The sequence below is a fragment of the Lepus europaeus genome, chromosome 18 (assembly GCF_033115175.1).
Source record: "Lepus europaeus isolate LE1 chromosome 18, mLepTim1.pri, whole genome shotgun sequence".
Taxonomy (NCBI): domain Eukaryota; kingdom Metazoa; phylum Chordata; class Mammalia; order Lagomorpha; family Leporidae; genus Lepus; species Lepus europaeus.
Window position 1 is genome coordinate 36,313,372 of NC_084844.1, and position 17,347 is coordinate 36,330,718.

Sequence of the window (17,347 nt, forward strand, 5' to 3'; positions counted from 1 at the left end):
ATGTGGGGAGTGCACCAGCGGATGGAATATCTGTCTGACTTTCAAATAAATAAATCTTTTTTAAAAAGAAATAAAATACCACTAAGGGGTACTTTAATAACAGGCTTACTATACAAAAAGATTACCTTAAACATCCATACAATTTCCAGTTAAAGCAAGTGTGATGTGTGTAGGACAGTTAACTGCTTGGGAGAAGAAAATCTGCACTTCATTGATAAACTTTATCTTCAACCACCTCATCTTCATTCTCCTCAATCTTGTTACCCTGATCTTTGGAAGCCCTCTTCTCTTTATTTTTTTAAAGATTTTTATTTATTTATTTGAGAGGTAGAGTTACAGACAATGAGAGGGAGAGACAGAGAGAAAGGTCTTCCAGGCCGGCGCCGTGGCTTAACAGGCTAATCCTCCGCCTTACAGCGCCGGCACACCAGGTTCTAGTCCCGGTTGGGGCGCCGGATTCTATCCCGGTTGCCCCTCTTCCAGGCCAGCTCTCTGCTATGGCCCGGGAAGGCAGTGGAGGATGGCCCAAGTGCTTGGGCCCTGCACCCGCAAGGGAGACCAGGAGAAGCACCTGGCTCCTGGCTTCGGATCAGCGAGATGCGCCAGCCGCAGCGGCCATTGGAGGGTGAACCAACGGCAAAGGAAGACCTTCCTCTCTGTCTCTTTCTCTCACTATCCACTCTGCCTGTAAAAAATAAATAAATAAATCTAAAAAAAAAAAAAAAAAAGAAAAAGAAAGGTCTTCCATGCTTTGGTTCACTCCCCAGATGGCCACAACGGCTGGAGCTGCGCCAATCCGAAGCCAGGAGCCAAGTGCCTCCTCCTGGTCTCCCATGCAGGTGCAGGGGCACAAGCACTTGGGCCATCCTCTACTGCCTTCCTGGGCCACAGCAGAGAGTTGGATTGGAAGTGGAGCAGCCGAGACTAGAACTGATGCCCATATGGGATGCCGGCAGCCACAGGTGGAGGATTAACCTACTGTACCACAGCGCCATCCCTGGAAGCCCTCTTCTTTTAAAATAAACTTCATTCGACAATAATTTTAAGTTAGTAAGCATAATGAGAGCTCTCATTTCTCCTCAACCAGTTCACCCTAACGTTAGCTAATACAAGCAAACCTCCCATTACCATAGCACATTTTTCAAAACTATGAAATACTGAGGTACCATAATTAATTAAACTCCAGTTTTTATTTGGATTTCACAAGTTGGTCCATTAATGCCTGCTCTCTGCTCTAGGATCTAATCTGGGATACTATGCCACATTTTTCCTGTCAAGCGTCCCTTTAACCTAGTAATTCAAGAATATGACCAAAACTACCTTCATGGAAGCGGACTTATTTTAGGACTGTTTTCCATGCACAGCATCACTCAACATGCTCCTATCACCGTGAAACTTCTTCAAGACGTTCTCCTTCGATTTCTCAGGAACAGGCAGAACAAACGCTATCCAAGGGGGCTCTCCGTGCACCGGCTTCATGGCAAAAGGCTTTTACTACCCAGGCTTTTCCTATGCCTTCCTATTTTCCTTGCTTCTTAGCAAATGCTGTGTTCTTTTAGAAAGCATTTTTGAGGAAATTCTGAGAGGCTGACTGAGGCATGTAAGAGCTGGTTCTGCCATACCTTCCTGCAAGATTGAACAAAAATAAGCACCTGACATCTTTCTGCCTCAGCTTATGATCACCTTTGCCTCTATTCAGAGTTTATTCTCAACAAGCCAGACTCATCCAGAGTCCACACAGATCTCACCTGCTGTCTTATGGAGGGCAATGTACTGCCACATAAAACTTTTTGTTTTGCCCCAGCACTGACTATAAACCCACCTTCTTCAAACATTGTGCAACTGATCTAGCCCTGTGGTTTAGATTCAAAGTTTTCATCCTGTTACTGACAAGACTTACCTACCTCCTTTATCACTAATCTGGCTTCTTAACACAAACACACAGTCACAAGCACAAAGTTACTTTCAAAATTCACATAACATGGCTACAATCAATGCAGGCATCTTTCTGTGCATTCTTGTTTTATTTTTTATTTAAAAAAAATAATAACTTCCATGGTGTGCTACTACCAGAAGTATGATTTTTAATTACAGCAAATTATTCTTTAAGGACAATGATGTCACCATTTGACTGTTACTGACATTTGTACTGGCAACAATTTTTTACACTGAAAATGCACAAATCTTATACATATTAAAATGAATTGTTCTAGCCTTTAACACTTTGTTCGATTTTTAAAATACATTTTCATTAAGTGGAATTATTAGATCAAGAGCACAGCTAAGGGCTCCTACAAGCCTTCAGTGCTATCAGCTGAACCCAAATAGAATTAACATAGTAAGCGATAACTAAAGAAGCCACTATCTAGTTCAACAACACATTCTCTCTTTAGGGGCATATCTGTAGACCGAGAAAATAATTTCTAGGCTCCATGAATGATGATTCCAGGAATACAGCAGGATGTGAACATAACAGCAGCAGAAAATGTAAATTTCCAAAGGCTGACTACAAAGTATTAATGTGAGATTCTATAACAAATGTGGGGAGAAAATGTTAGAAAGTGCTGTTCTCAGCCAGTAAATAAATGTCTAGTGGGACAAAAAGTTATTCCTATTATTGCTTTCCTAAGAAAAACATGGTCAGTAGCTCCTAAAGTGTCTATCTCTTCTGTCTCTCCTTTCTCTGTAACTCTGCCTTTCAAATGAATAAATCATAAAATTAAAAAAAAAAAAGTGACTACCTCTCACCACAACAATTAGAAAACCACAATGTTTCAACTCTGATTATTTCAACTATTGAGGGTCAGCTATAAATCTCTCTCTGCCCCTGGATAGCTAGTCTAATCCAGCTCCCTCCAATACTGACTACTTCATATTTGCTTTATTTTATGCCATAAACATATGACATCCTTTAAGCCTCAAAACAAACTCACGGTAAATACAATGATTAATGCCATTTTATACACAGGATCATTAATGTTTAGAAAGGTTCAACACGTCCAGAGCTATTAAGGAGAAATGAAATACAAAACCCTATCTATTGGCCCAAGTGCTTGGGCCCTGCCCGATGGGAGACCAGGAGAAGCACCTGGCTCCTGCCTTCGGATCAGCGTGGTGTACCAGCCGCGCTGGCCACTGGAGGGTGAACCAACAGCACAAGGAAGACCTTCCTCTCTGTCTCTCTCTCTCTCACCGTCCACTCTGTCAAAAAAAAAAAAACCCTATCTAGTATCAATGGTATACTCTTAATCACTAAACCACTCTAAGCCTGACAAAATATTAAGCTGTAACTTCTTTTCTAAGGAAGAGTTTGGCCCAACAGTGAAGACGATCCCTGGGACAACCACGTGCATCAGAGTGCCTGGGATTCAGTCTCAGCTGTGCTTCTGATTCCTTGATAATGGGGTCCCTCGGGAGGCATTAAGTGAAGACTGAAGTAACTGAGTTCTTTACCACCCAGACAGGAGACTCAGATTGAGTTCCAAGTTCATGGCTCTGACCTGACCCAGTCCCAAATGTTATATGCAAGTGGAAACTAAACCAGTGAGTGGAAGATCTCACAATCTCTAGATCTTTCTCTCTCTCTACCTTTCAAACAAATATAAATTATTAAGTAATAACTTCTCCCATTATCATCATCATACTCCCAGTTTATGAAGATTGATTTTATTTTGCTATGCACTTCAACTGAAATGGCACCTTGGGGCCAGCACTGTGCATAGCAGGTAAAGCTGCTTCCTGCAGTGCCAGCATCCCATATAGGCACCGGTTTGAGTTCTGGCTGTTCCACTTCCAATCTAGCTCTCTGCTATGGGCTGGGAAAGCAATGGAAGATGGCACAAGTTCTTGGGCCCCTGCACCCATGTGGGAGACCCAGGGGAAGCTCCTGGCTCCAGACCGGTGCAGCTCCAGCCACTGGGGAGTGAACCAGCAGATGGAAGACCTCTCTCTCTTTCTGCCTTTCTCTCTCTGTGTAACTCTGACTTTCAAATTAAGGAAGGAAGGAAGGACAGGAAAGGAAAGAAGGAAGGAAGGAAAGAAGGAAGGGAGGGAGGGAGGGAGGGAGGGAGGGAGGGAGGGAGGGAGGGAGGGAGATAGAAATGGCACTTCATTCATTAAGCCTTCTCTGACGCTATCCACCTGAATTTCATTTTCCTTCTATTATGTTACTAGGGTACTTTGCTTACACCTTTATTGTGGCACTTCTATTTGGCCATGTTTTATTTTATTTAACTGTATCTTAGCTATACTACAAACTATAAATCACTATATCTGGTCCTGTGTTCATAAAGATTTATTGGAACATAGCTACCTTCATTCTTTCTCATAAACAGCAGTGCTGAGTGGATGTGACAGAGATTATATAAACCACAAAACTTATCTAGCCCTTTACAAAACAAGTTTGCCAACCTCTGCGTGAGAATACAAAGCCTCAGGGCTAGGCACTGAATATTCCACAACTTAGCTCAATGCCTGGAACATGGTGTGCTCAAGAAGTGTCTCCTGAATTTTTGCTTTTTTCCCACAGTAACTAGAATAATGACTTGCACACAGGAACAAACAACATAAATTTTTGGATAAACAATCTAATTCTTAGATCCATGCCTACAATTTCACTTCCATAGTCCCTACTCTGATCCAAATCTTCATAGTCAACCACATGGCTTAAGAGAGTGTCACCACTTTTCTAATCTATCATGTTCATAAAATATTCTGTGGTTGGCATTTGTCCTAGCAATCAAGACATCCCTAGAGATGCCTACAGCCCATATCAGAGTGTCTATGCCTAGGTTCAGGTCTCAGCTCTGCTCCCAATTCCTGTTTCCTGCAATACACACCTTGGGAGGCAACAGATGGTGACTCAAGTAGTTAGGTTCCTGTCACCCATGTGGCTGCCCTAGATTGAGTTCCTGGCTCTGGCTTCAGTCTGACTCAGCCCTCGTTCCTATAGGCACAGGCATGTGGGGAGTAAATCAGTGAGTAAGTGTCTCTCTCTCTCTCTCTGAAAAATCTCTCTCTTCATGTCAAATAATACAAATATTGCTTAAAATGTAAACTTCTGATCTGCAGTATTTTTTCCATCAGTTTTAACAGTTCTCTATTTTTCACCCAATAAAAATTACTCAACCCAATTTTTATTCCAGTAGCAAACTCTCCAGACTATTCCCTCAAAGCTTCTGACCATAGCCTTTCTCCTACAGCCAATAAAAACTACTCCCTACCACACAGAACCCCTAGTACCATAAAAGGTGTCTTTGTAAAAATTTGATAAAGAAGCTCTCTCTAGGGCAAATAAATTACAAAAAAAAATTTAAAAATGTAAATGCCCCTTCACTAGAACTGCAGCTTCTTGCCAGGGATCAAGGCTCAAAAGAGGAACAGCCTCCAGCTGCTTTCCAAGCCTGACACATGTGTAAATAAGACACTCTATGCCACAGCAGTCTACTTAAGTCCACTCAACCAGTGTTATTCAATATCAAACAGTAAACCACGCGACTCCTTCAAACAAATGCTGCCTCTGACATCCTTAGGCGTCAGACTCTGCTTTTCACAGCATACCCCTATCAACGAAACGTTCAGTCGGTGCTGCCTGCATAACTTCCAGATGTGTTGATCTTAATAATCTGACTGCGTCAAGCAGATGATTTCCCTTATTCATCCAGCGTCTTGGGACAGAAAAGCATTTCTTCTTCATGATACATGTGCCACAGACCTTGTTACTATGGCCTATTTTCATTAAAACTGACTGAATATAATAGGGCAATACCAACATTCCTTGATATTTTCCCTTATTTTATGAACTCTCTTTGTTTCATACAGTACAAACTTGAATATGATACTTTTCTAGGACCCTCTCATAAAACTAGAGCACTGCATCTATGATTTTCTTTTTGAACAGTGCAGTTACAGATACCACAGAAGTGAGAAGACTGACATCACTTTAAGGAAAAATAAAGAAACCTGTCCCCTCAGCAGCCCCACCAGAACAGTGCTTCCCAAAGCTACCATAAGAATCACCTCAGAAGATTACAAGACACAAGTTACTGGACATCACCTCAAATCTCTATCACACTTCCCTGACAGAGGAACCTGGAAATTATTATCACTTTTAATAAGTGTGTCAAGAGGTACTTAGGTTACAGTCTACAGCGTCAATGTGCCACATGAGTGCTGGTTCAAGTCCTGGCTGCTTCATGTCCAAGCCAGCTCCCTGCTAATGTGCCTAGGAAACCAGCAGAGGATGGTCCAACTGCTTAGGCCTCCACACCCTCAGGGGAGACCCAAATGAAGCTCTTGGCTCCTGGCTCTGGCCTGGCCATTGCAGTCATCTGGGGAGTGAGCCAGCAGATGGAAGACCTCTCTCTCTTCATCTCTTGTCAGGTAGGGGCCAGCACTGTGGCACAGCAGGTTAAGCTCTCGCCTGCAATACCTGCATCCCATATTGAAAGGAAAGGCCACCACAAAACACACCAAACACTGCAGTAAGGGAAAAGGCTTCTTGTTGGGTGGCGGAAACCCGAAGGGTTCCTCCCCGTGCACAGAGGGAACAGCAGCCTGTACCGGGAGAACAGGTCTTATATAGCTTTGCAGAGGTAAGGAAGAGGGAGCGGCAAATCCTGTTAGGGTGGGAGTGGAACAGACACTATGATTGGGCTATTGGGTCACCTGACTTCAAGTAAGCCAGGCTGGGCTTAGGAAGATGGCACCGTTTTACTAACACATATGGGTCAAGCTCTGGCTGCTCCACTTCCAATCCAGTTCCTTGCTAATCTACTTGGGAAAGCAGTGGAAGATGCCCAAGTACTTAGGCCCCTGCACCCAAGTGGGAGACCCAGATGGAGTTTCAGGGAAACAACAGATGAAAGATCTCTCCCTCTCCCTCAGTAACTCTGCCCCTATCAAATAAATAAATAAGTAAATCTGCATTACTAAAAAAAACTCTTATAAATTAGTATAACAAGGTATATCCTTCTTGGCATTAAATACTACTTAACTTGAAAGAGACATATATTTCTACTCAGGTATAATATTCAGTTAACATCAATTAATCGGATGCAGAGTATGTATGGCTTTTCTCACTTCTGACAGGCAATACTCAACAAGCACAACAGACGGGTTTGAGATAGAACCCAGAGATGCCCACATCCCAGCTCTGAACTAACATCCCACCCTTGATTCTCTTAGTAGAGTCAGTGCTAAGGAATAATAGAACACAGTCATCACTGTTAGGTCCAAAAACTGAGGCACATCTTACACAATAACAAGTAAAGTTCCCCCTTCCCAATGCTCAGGATGCAAAAACATCAAATGCCTGTCTCAGGTTGCCCTGACTTAATGTCAAATTTAAAACACAGATCACTCTGAGCTCCCTTGGTCAAAGGTAGAACTATTTCTAAAATAGTTCTCACACTCACCTGTGGCACAACATCCTGTAGAAAGTTGACAACACTTTCCATGTAGGACTGCTCTCTGGACAAAAGTGAAATGGACAAAATTAGTCATGACAAATCCAGACTTTGGAAAAACTCTATTTACAAGACCTAATAAAGGTACTTATAATATTAAAACAAAGGGAAAAACCAACTCCTATCACCTGATTATCTGCTTATCTGAGTTCAGATTTCATGCATTTTTGGAATATGTCATTTAATGTAACTGAGGTTTCAAAATTTTTTAAATATTACCTCTTTTTAAAAGCCATACTCTCCCAATTTGATAGAGAGATCTTCTAACTTGTACTTGGAAGATAGATGACAGAAGACCTGTTTAAATCATATCTTCCTCTTGAGTCAGAGCAGAAGAATGTCCTAGTTAGAGCAAGAACCACTGTTGCTGATGACTCAGGATTTAGTGACCTTCTCTTTAAACTGTTTCTCAGCCTCATCTCCTACCTGTACCAAAAAATCAGCCTGCATTTTGCTGCAGATACAAGCAGTGGAACAAGTTATTAGGGGCAGGACTTGTGGCACAGTAGGTAAAGCTACTGCTTGGGATGCCCACAAACCCATACAGCATCTATTAAGGGTCCACGGGAAGGCGGGAGGGGTGGGGGGTAGTGCTGTGACAGAGCAAGTAAAGCCACTGCCCGCAGTGCCAGTATCTCATATAGGCACCAGTTCAAGTCCCGGCTGCTCCACTTCCGATACAGCTCTCTGCTGTGGCCTGGGAAAGCAGCAGAAGATGGCTCAAGTCCTTGGGCCCCTGCACCTACATAAGACCCAGAAGAAGCTCCTGGTCCCTGGCTTCAGATCAGCGCAGCTCCAGCCCATTGCGGCCATCTGGGGAGTGAACCAGCAGATGGAAGACCTCTCTCTCTCTCTCTGCCTCTCCTTCTCCCTGGGTAACTCTTTCAAATAAATAAATAAATCTTAAAAAGAAAAAAGAAAAAAGAGTCCCAGCAGTGTGGCATAGTGGGTAAAGCCCCCACCTGCAGTGCCGGAATCCCACATGGGCACCAGTTCAAGTCCCGGCTGCTCCTCTTCTCATTCAGCTCTCTGCTAATGGCCTGGGAAAACAATAGAAGATGGCCCCTGCACTTTGGGCCCCTGCACCTGCATGAGACCCAGAAGAAGCTCCTGGCTTCAGATCGGCCCAGCTCCAGCCATTGCAGACATTTGAGAAGTAAACTGGTGGATGGAAGTCCTCTCTCTCTCTCTGCCTCTCTGTAACTCTTTCAAATCAATAAATCAATCTTTTAAAAAAAAAAAAAAAGAATCCTAGTTCCTCTACTTCCAATTCAGCTTGCTGTAAATGCACCTACAAAGGCAGAACACGATGGCCCAAGTGCTTGGGCCCCTGCCAGCCATGTGGCAGACTTGGATGGAGTTCCTGGCTGCTGGCTGCTGGCTTCTGGCTTCTGGCTTCAGGCTGGCCTAGTCCTGGGTGTGGATGACATTTGGGGAGTGAATCAGTAGATGGAAGATCTCTCTCTCCAACCCTGTCACCCTGCCTTTCAAATAAATTAATTAATCTTTTAAAATTAGTTATTAAAAGCACTCAGAGGGCAGGCATTTGGTTCAGCAATTGTGAGGCTGGTTAAGATGCTTGCATGCTATATTGGAGTGCCTGGGTTTGATTCCCAACTTCAGTTCCTTCTCCCAGCTTCCTGCTAATGCAGACCATGGGAGGTGAGGTTACATTTTAATCGGCTACATCTGATATCCACAAAGGAGGCCTAGATTTCGGTTCCATGCTCCCAGCTTCGCCTAGGACCACTCCTGGCCAATACACGTATTGAGGAGTGAAAGAGCAGATGAAAGTTCATTCTCTCTCTCGCTCTCAAATTTATTTTTTTAAAAATGGAAAGAAAGAACTATTTATTTAATCGACTAAGTGACAAAGGGGGAGAAAGGAAGAGAATTATCCTCCATATCCTGGTTCACTCCCCAAATGGCCACAACAGTGCTGGTCCAGGAGGAAGCCAAGAGCCCAGAACTCCATCTGAGTCTCCTATGTGAGTGGCAGGGACCTAGGTACTTGAGCCATGATCCACTGCCTTCCCAGGCACATTCGCAGGAAGTTGGATCAGAAGTGGAGCATCTAGTACTTGAACTGACACCCCATGGGATGCCAGTGTTGTAAACAGCAGCTTAACCCAATGCACCATAACACTGGCCTCAATCCCAGAAATTTTATTTAAATGAAACTCATGACAGAATTTTTTGCATAGATAAGGGATGAGAATATATTAAAAGGCTCCCTGCTAACGTGCCTGAGAAAGCAGCAGAAGATGGCCCAAGCGCTTGGGCCCCTGCACCCAAATGAGACCCCCAGATGAAGCTCCAGGCTCCTGACTTCAGCCTGGTCCAACCCTGGCCATTGGGCCATCTGGGGAGTGAACCAGCAGATGGAATATCTCTCTCCGTCTCTCCAACTCTGCCTTTCAAGTAAAAATAAAGAAAATTTTTTTTTCAAAAAAAAATTCATACACTGTACCAAGCTCTTTAAATAATTTTTCTTTAGGGCCAGCATTGTGGTGTAGTGAATAAAGCCACCACCCGCAACACCAGCATCCCATACAGGTGCAGTTTGAGTCCCGGCTGTTCCATCAGTTCCCTGCTAATGGCCTGGGAAAAGCAGCAGCAGATGACCCAAGTGCTTGGGCCCCTGTTACCCACATGGGAGACCTGGAAAAAGCTCCTGGCTTTGGCTTGGCCCAGCTCTAGCTGCTGCAGATATCTAGGGAGTAAACCTGTGGATGGAAGATCTGTCTCTCCCTCTTTCTCTGTAACTCTTCCAAATAAATATATAAATCTTTTTTTAAAATAGTATTTTTTCTTTCTGCCTGATTCTTTCATACACCCTAACCTTTCTTTCACATCTCTGGTAAGTGCTGCTTCTTCAGAGAGGGCTTCCCTGACAGCCACAAACACACTCTCCCTTGTCATTCTACATCATAGCACAATATGCATGGATCACAGCCTAAGTATTTATTTACTTGTGCATTTATTTCCTATTCCATTACAGGAAGGAGTATATCATCCCTCATATTTACCTTGTATCTCCAGAATCAATATGCCAGTACTTAGACATGGAGTAGATGTGAAGTATTATTTGTTAAAAGAACAGAGTATTGGGGCTGGTGCTGGGGCGTAATGAGTAGAGCCACGGCCTGCAGTGCCAGCATCCCTTGTGGGTGCCAGTTCAAGTTCCAACTGCTCCACTTCCAGTCCACCTCTCTGCTATGGCCTGGGAAAGCAACAGAAGATGGCCCAAGTCCTTGGACCCCTGCTCCCACACGGGAGACCTGGAAGAAGCTCCAGGCCCCTGGCCTTTGATCAGCAAAGCTCTGACCGTTACAGCCATTTGGGGAGTGAACCAGCAGATGGAAGACCTCTCTCTCTCTCTCTGCCTCTCTGTAACTCTGCCTTTTAAATAAATAAATAAATCTTTTTTTAAAAAAAGTGAATGAGCTTTTTTATAAATAACTAAAATTATGTATTGCACAAGAAAAGCAATTCATGACTGGCGCCGTGGCTTAACAGGCTAATCCTCCACCTTGCAGCACCAGCACACCAGGTTCTAGTCCCGGATAGGGCGCCGGATTCTATCCCGGTGGCCCCTCTTCCAGGCCAGCTCTCTGCTATGGCCCGGGAAGGCAGTGGAGGATGGTCCAAGTTCTTGGGCCCTGCACCCGTATGGGAGACCAGGAGAAGCACCTGGCTCCTGGCTTTGGATCAGCGTGGTGCGCCAGCCGCAGCGGCCATTGGAGGGTGAACCAACGGCAAAGGAAGACTTTTCTCTATGTCTCCCTCTCTCACTATCCACTCTGCCTGTCAAAAAAAAAATTTTCTCTCATTCTTAAAAAAAAAAAAAAAAAAAGCAATTCATAATGAATGCCACATAGCAAGGCAGCATAGACTACTACATCCGGGCCCAGACTCTGGAGACAAGCTGCCTGGCTTTATCCTCGCTCCCCTTCTCGGCTGCTACCAAGAACCCAATTTCTCTCTGCATTGCTTTCCTCATCTGTAAAATGAATATTAAAATAGCATGTAATTCATACCCAATAATATGTTTCATTTGTTGCCATAATCCACAGTTAGCAAAGAAACTAAGTTCTGTTTTCCCCTGTAGCAGGGGAAAAGGAAGTATTATGGTATTCTCTTTATAAAATACCATATTATATACTTGACTCTGACAAGTCAGTATTTTCATATCATGTTCAACAACTCAAAGGAGATAAGCCAAAATACTATAATTCTCCCCAAGAGCATTTGTAGGGGCCGGCGCTGTGGCGCAGCGGGTTAACGCACTGGCCTGAAGCGCAGTAGAAGATGGCCCAAGTCCTTGGGCCCCTGCACCCATGTGAGAGACCCGCAAAAAGCTCCTGGCTCCTGGCTTCGGATCGGCACAGCTCCGGCTATTGAGGCCATCTGAGGATTGAATCAGTGGATGGAAGACTTCTCTCTCTGTCTCTACCTCTCTCTGTAACTCTGCCTTTCAAATAAATAAAATAAATCTTAAAAAAAAAAAAAAGAAAGTATTTGTAAACACAAAAAACAAACTTCACCTTAGCCAGGTACTGCCTTAAACAGGCTAAGGTCACTGTATAAGGACCACCTTTTCATTTATAAAAATAGCCTTTCTCATATCTGTTCATTCTGTTCCTTCTGCCTAAAATGTATCCTTGCTCCTAAGCACCCTAACTCTATTTTACATTTAAAGATACACAGAATGTTACTTTCTTAATGGAACCTTTTCTGTCACCTCACTAAAATACTCCCTATATTATCTCACCCTGTTTTCTCAGTCTCTTTTCTTTATACCGATTATATTGATTTCAAGCATACCTACTTTTAAACCACACTGGACTATTAAGTCCTATAAAGTATAGCTATTCTTTGTCAAGCAATGTCTTAGTTACAGAAATGTATTTCTCTATAACATTTTGAAACTGTGAGACCTAGAGCAGAGGATACACTTTCATCACTGTCTTGAAAACAACTATGTGAATACCTCTATGCCTGTCATAAAGCAATACTAACTCACAACTTTTATATTTTCTATTCTATTTCACTTTTAAAAATTCTAGCCCTGGGTCCAGCATTGTGCCACAGTGGGTTAAGCCACAGTCTGCAATACCAGCATCCCATATGCTGGTCTAGCACCCTGCTGATGTATGCACCTGGGAAGACAGCAGAGGATGGCCCAAGTGCTTGGAACCTGTCACCCACATGGAAGACCCACAGGGAGTTCTGGAAGCTTGGCTTCAGCATGGACCAGCCCTGGCATTTGGTTGATGGAAGAACTCTCTGTCCCTCCCTTTTTCTGTCACTTTTCCTTTCAAATAAACAAACTTGTTTTTAAGATTTATTTATTTATTTATTTGAAAGGCAGAGCTAGAGAGAGGCAGAGGCAGAGAAAGAGAAAGGTCTTCCATCCGCTGGTTCACTCCCCACATGGCCAAAGGGCACCAATATGAAGCCAGGATCCAGGAGCTTCTTCCCCGTTTCCGACAGGGTGCAGAGGCCCAAGAACTTGGGCCATCTTCCACTGCTTTCCCAGGCCATAGCAGAGAGCTGGATGGGAAGGAGAGCAGCCAGGACTCAAACCGGCGCCCATATGGGATGCCAATACTGCAGACTGAGGCCTTAACATGCTGTGCCACAGCACTGGCTCCAACAAACATTTTTTAAAAATAATAAAAATAAAACCATAATCCTGACCTACTAAATTGATTTAATGACCTTCTGTTAAACTTACTTTTGAAAACCATTGCTGTTCAGGGATTAGCATAGCACACTTCCTGGACTCCATAAAAATCCTGAATACATCAACTTTACCCTCCCATTATTCCTTTTATTTGGCACTGGCAGTGTTTTTACTCACTCTGTAAATTTGGAAAGCCAAAATTAAAAAGACAAAGTAAGCAATATTCAAAACAAAAAGTCAAATGTTAGTTATTATCAAGAATAATCTATCTTTGAACTATTGGGCTAGTCTAAAATGTGCTTACGTGACAGCCTGGGGTCGAACCACAACCCCACCAGTACATCGACTGGGTCTTCGAGGAGAATCTGTAGCCATAGCTTCATTCATAAAACCTGTTTCCAGAACAAAAAGATAGAGGAAAAAAATGATCATTATTGTGATGGTAAGGGAGAAGGCTTATGGTTACTCTACAGAGATCCCTTGTCAATAACACCTTAAACGGAGGAAACCTTCCCAATAATTTATATTATACCAGAAAGGGAAAAGCAGAGGAAGGAGTCAATCTTTAAAATGTTCCCATAGGGGCCAGCGCTGTGGTATAGCAGGCTAAGCCTCCACCTGTGGCGCTGGCATCCCATATGGGCACCAGTTCAGGTCCCGAGTGCTCCACTTCTGATCCAGCTCCCTGCTAATGTGCTTGAAGAAGCAGTGGAAGATGGCCCAAGTGCTTGGGCCCTGCACCTGCATGGGCGATCCTGATGAAGCTCCTGGTTTCCGACTTTGCATAGGCCCAGCTCTGGCCATTGTGGCCACTTGGGGAGTGAACCAGCGGATGGAAGACCTCTCTCTTTGTGTCTCTCCCTCTCCCTGTCTGTAACTCTTTCAAATAAATAAATAAATCTTAAAAAAAAAAAAAAAAAAAGTCCCCACAGTCAGAACGGGCCCTGTGGTGCAGTGGGTAAAGCCACAGCCTGCAGTGTTAGCATCTCATATGGGCAGCTGATTCGACTCCTGGCTGCTCCACCTCAGATCCAGCTTCCTGCTAATGCACCTGGGAAAGATGGCCCAAGTGCTTGGGCCCCTGCACCCATGTGGAAGACCTGGAAGACGCTCCTGGCTCCTGGCTTCGGATAGGCCCAGCTCCAGCTGTTGCAGCCTTTTGGGGCATGAACCAGTGAATGGAAGATCAATATCCCTCTCTGTCTCCTCTCTCTGTAAACTCTGTCTTTCAAATAAACAAATAAATCTTTAAAAAAGAAAATGTTCCCATAGTCAAGCCATTTTTATGTGGGGCCAGGCCTCAAACCCACAAAACTAGTCAAGGCTCTTGCTAGAGTCTTTGTTAAAACATAACCAGAAAGGTAACAGAACTGGAACATGGGGTGGCAAGTGAAACACAGGATCACACAGGAAAACATGTGTGCTACATTTTGTAAACAAAAATTTAAAAACGTCATTGAAATTTTCTGTTGAGACAGTGAAAATACACATGGTACAACACTTCAGGAGCAAACTGGGACAGAGACATGATACCTCTCTACTTCCCAATTAAACCTGTTGGGGATCTATGAGTAAGACTGCATAGCCACAATATAAATCATTTTTTTAACCCTTTACTATTGCAACCTAATCACTGGAGTCCAAACAAATACGTAATGTAAACTTATATGATGGGAGAGGCCCCTTAAACCCTCCATCCCTTCTCTGAATCCTGACCCTTGACCGTCTCGTGAGCGTCGCAATCACTAATTCACAAGAAGACGAGCACGGAGCCCACCTGCTTGAGGTTAAAAGACAACTGCCAGCAATTTCAAAGACCTCTCACAGGGCTCAGGCTTCAGCCTGAAAGCATCCACAACCATCCCTTCCAAGTCGGGAGCAGTCAATCGGCTCACCTGAAAACTCACCCAAACTGGAGAGCCCCACCGCCCACCACCGAGACAGCCCTGCCCAAGTGGCCCGGCTGCCAGCGCCTCAGACAGCACCTACCCCGCCAGCCCCTCAGCCCTCTCGCTCCCTCTCCATCCTTTCTTCCCCGAACCCCGGTCTCTCACGCCCTGTCCTTCAAGGGCCCCGGCTCCCGGGGAAGACCCTCACCACCAGCTCAGGCCCCACTCTGCCCACAGACGCTCGCACGGACCTTCCCACTTAACCTCCAATGCCCAGCCACCGCTGCCCCCGGCCGCCCTCTGGCCCCTTGCCCTCCACCCCTCCCCCCTTCCATTCGCGACACCTCCCTGCCGTCGAATCCCCGCCGGCCAAACCCTGTCCTCTCAGGCTGCTTGCCACTCGTCCTCTCCAAGCCTCCCCAAAGCCCAAGCCCCACCGCCGCCTCACCGGCCGCCCCGCCGGTAAACGCTGCGCTCCAGCTCTAGGCTCACTGTTTGGAGTCTCCCTCCGTGATTGACGGTTCCCACTTCCTACCACGCCTCAACGGAACCAGCCCGCTAGCCAATCGCAGACGCAAACTGGCTGAGGCCAGGCACCGCCCTTCGAGGTCGGCTTCTCCAACCAGCAAGGCGAGTAGGAGCGGCCCCGCCTCCTGAGTGTAGCCAATCCGCTGAGGCTGGAAGGAAAACACAACAGTATGTAAGTTCGGTTGCGAACGCAGGCCACTGGGGACGAATTACAACCATTTTTATTTTCCTTGCAGACAGCACCTTCTTGGCTTTGTCAAAAAAAAGAAAACAAAAGAAAAAAAAAACAGCAACATGCCCAACTCCCGCGCACTTCACCCGTCTCAGGGTGGGAACCTGAGGACAGGGAGACCGGTCTGTTTACATCGAATTCTCGCGACAGCCAGTTCGAAGCTCAAAGCACGTGGACATGGCAGCTGCCAATCACTTGGAGTTGACCACTCACCCATCCAGAACCCGCCTTCGGCCCCGCCCTTTGCGATGTGTTTACCTTCCGGGAGCCCAGGCTGGCTCGCCCCCGCAGTCAGCCCCAGAGTCAGGCAGATGTTGATCGGACCCGGGGCGCGGCCGGTAATCTTGTCCATTTGAGCAAGGTTTGTAGTCCACGCCTGACTCCTTCCTTATCTCGGTTTCCTTCTCCTATCTCGATCTGCATCTGCGGTTGTCGCTTCCGCCTTTGCTGTTCTTTCCGAATGTCAAGCTAAATAAAAACAAACCGTCATCAGCAGTCCAGACTAAAGAAGTGACACGTATTTCGGAATAGCAGCGCTCGCCCTGCGAAGGGAATCTGCAGGCCATGCTGAACTGGGTGCATTCAAGGAGGTTGAGGCAAGGATGTTTTTAAAGCAAAAATGAGGATTACACCAGATGCTTTGAAACAGCAGTCTTTGGCCACAATGTTTAGTGACCCAGGTGACGCTAATCCCAGGTTGGATAGACAGTTGCTGGGCAGACGTCCTTGTAGACAGAACATGTTTTGTAAGATTGTGGTGGCTTCTGTGTAATGTGGTTCTGGCGGCGTCTTTTATGATACTTAATGTCAACCAGTTATGTGTACAAACCATTCTTGAGAACCTTCTGGCTTTATTTCATTAACATTTTTCTTAGAGTTGACAATAGACGACTCTTTATTGGTTCTGATAACTTTCACATTCCTTTCACAGTAATAAGTATACTTACTAACGGAATGATAAGTGTAGCCTTTCATTAAAAGTATTTGCATGGGGACAGTGTTGTGGCTCAGTGGTTTTAAGCCACTGGCTACAGCGATATAAGTCCCGGCAGATCCAGGTCCCTGCTAATGGCCTAGGAAAGTAGCGAAGATGGCCCAAGTACTTAGGCCCCTGTGCCCATGGTGGCAGACCCAGATGAAGCTCCTGACTCCTGCCTTCGACCTGACCCAGCTCTGGCCTTGGGGGCCATTTGGGGAGTGGACAGTGGATGGAAGATCTTTCTCTCTCACATTCTCTCTCTCTGCCTCTCCCTCTCCCTCTGTAACTCTACCTTTTAAATAAATAAATAAATCTTTTTAATAAAAATACAAGTATTTGCAGAAGCCTGCATTGTGGTACAGCATGTTAAGCCTCTGCCTGAGATGAGGACATCCCATACGGGTGTCATTTAATTTTTTTTAAAAGATTTATTTATTTGAAACACAGAGTTAGAGGTAAAGACAGAAAGAGAGGTCTTCCATCTACTGGTTCACTCCCTAGATGGCCGCAACAGCTGGAACTGCACCAATCCGAAGCCAGGAGCCCAGGAGCTTCTTCTGGGTC

At 45.0% G+C, this 17,347-nt stretch overlaps 1 protein-coding gene across 6 annotated transcripts in view; it reads right to left on the reverse strand.

Moving 5' to 3' along the window:
- BCAS3 (BCAS3 microtubule associated cell migration factor) overlaps window positions 1–15,584 on the reverse strand; it is a 602,204-nt gene extending 586,620 nt beyond the window's left edge. For 2 of the 6 annotated variants that reach the window (XM_062215514.1, XM_062215516.1), the window contains exons 1-3: window positions 15,392–15,482; window positions 13,460–13,546; window positions 7,416–7,470 (exon numbers count right to left, since the gene is read on the reverse strand). In XM_062215514.1, the coding sequence (XP_062071498.1) occupies window positions 7,416–7,470; window positions 13,460–13,542 (138 nt within the window). In that variant the 5' untranslated portion in view covers window positions 13,543–13,546; window positions 15,392–15,482. The other 4 variants (XM_062215517.1, XM_062215518.1, XM_062215515.1 and 1 more) reach the window with 3 other exon arrangements.
- Window positions 15,585–17,347: the final 1,763 nt, after the last annotated feature.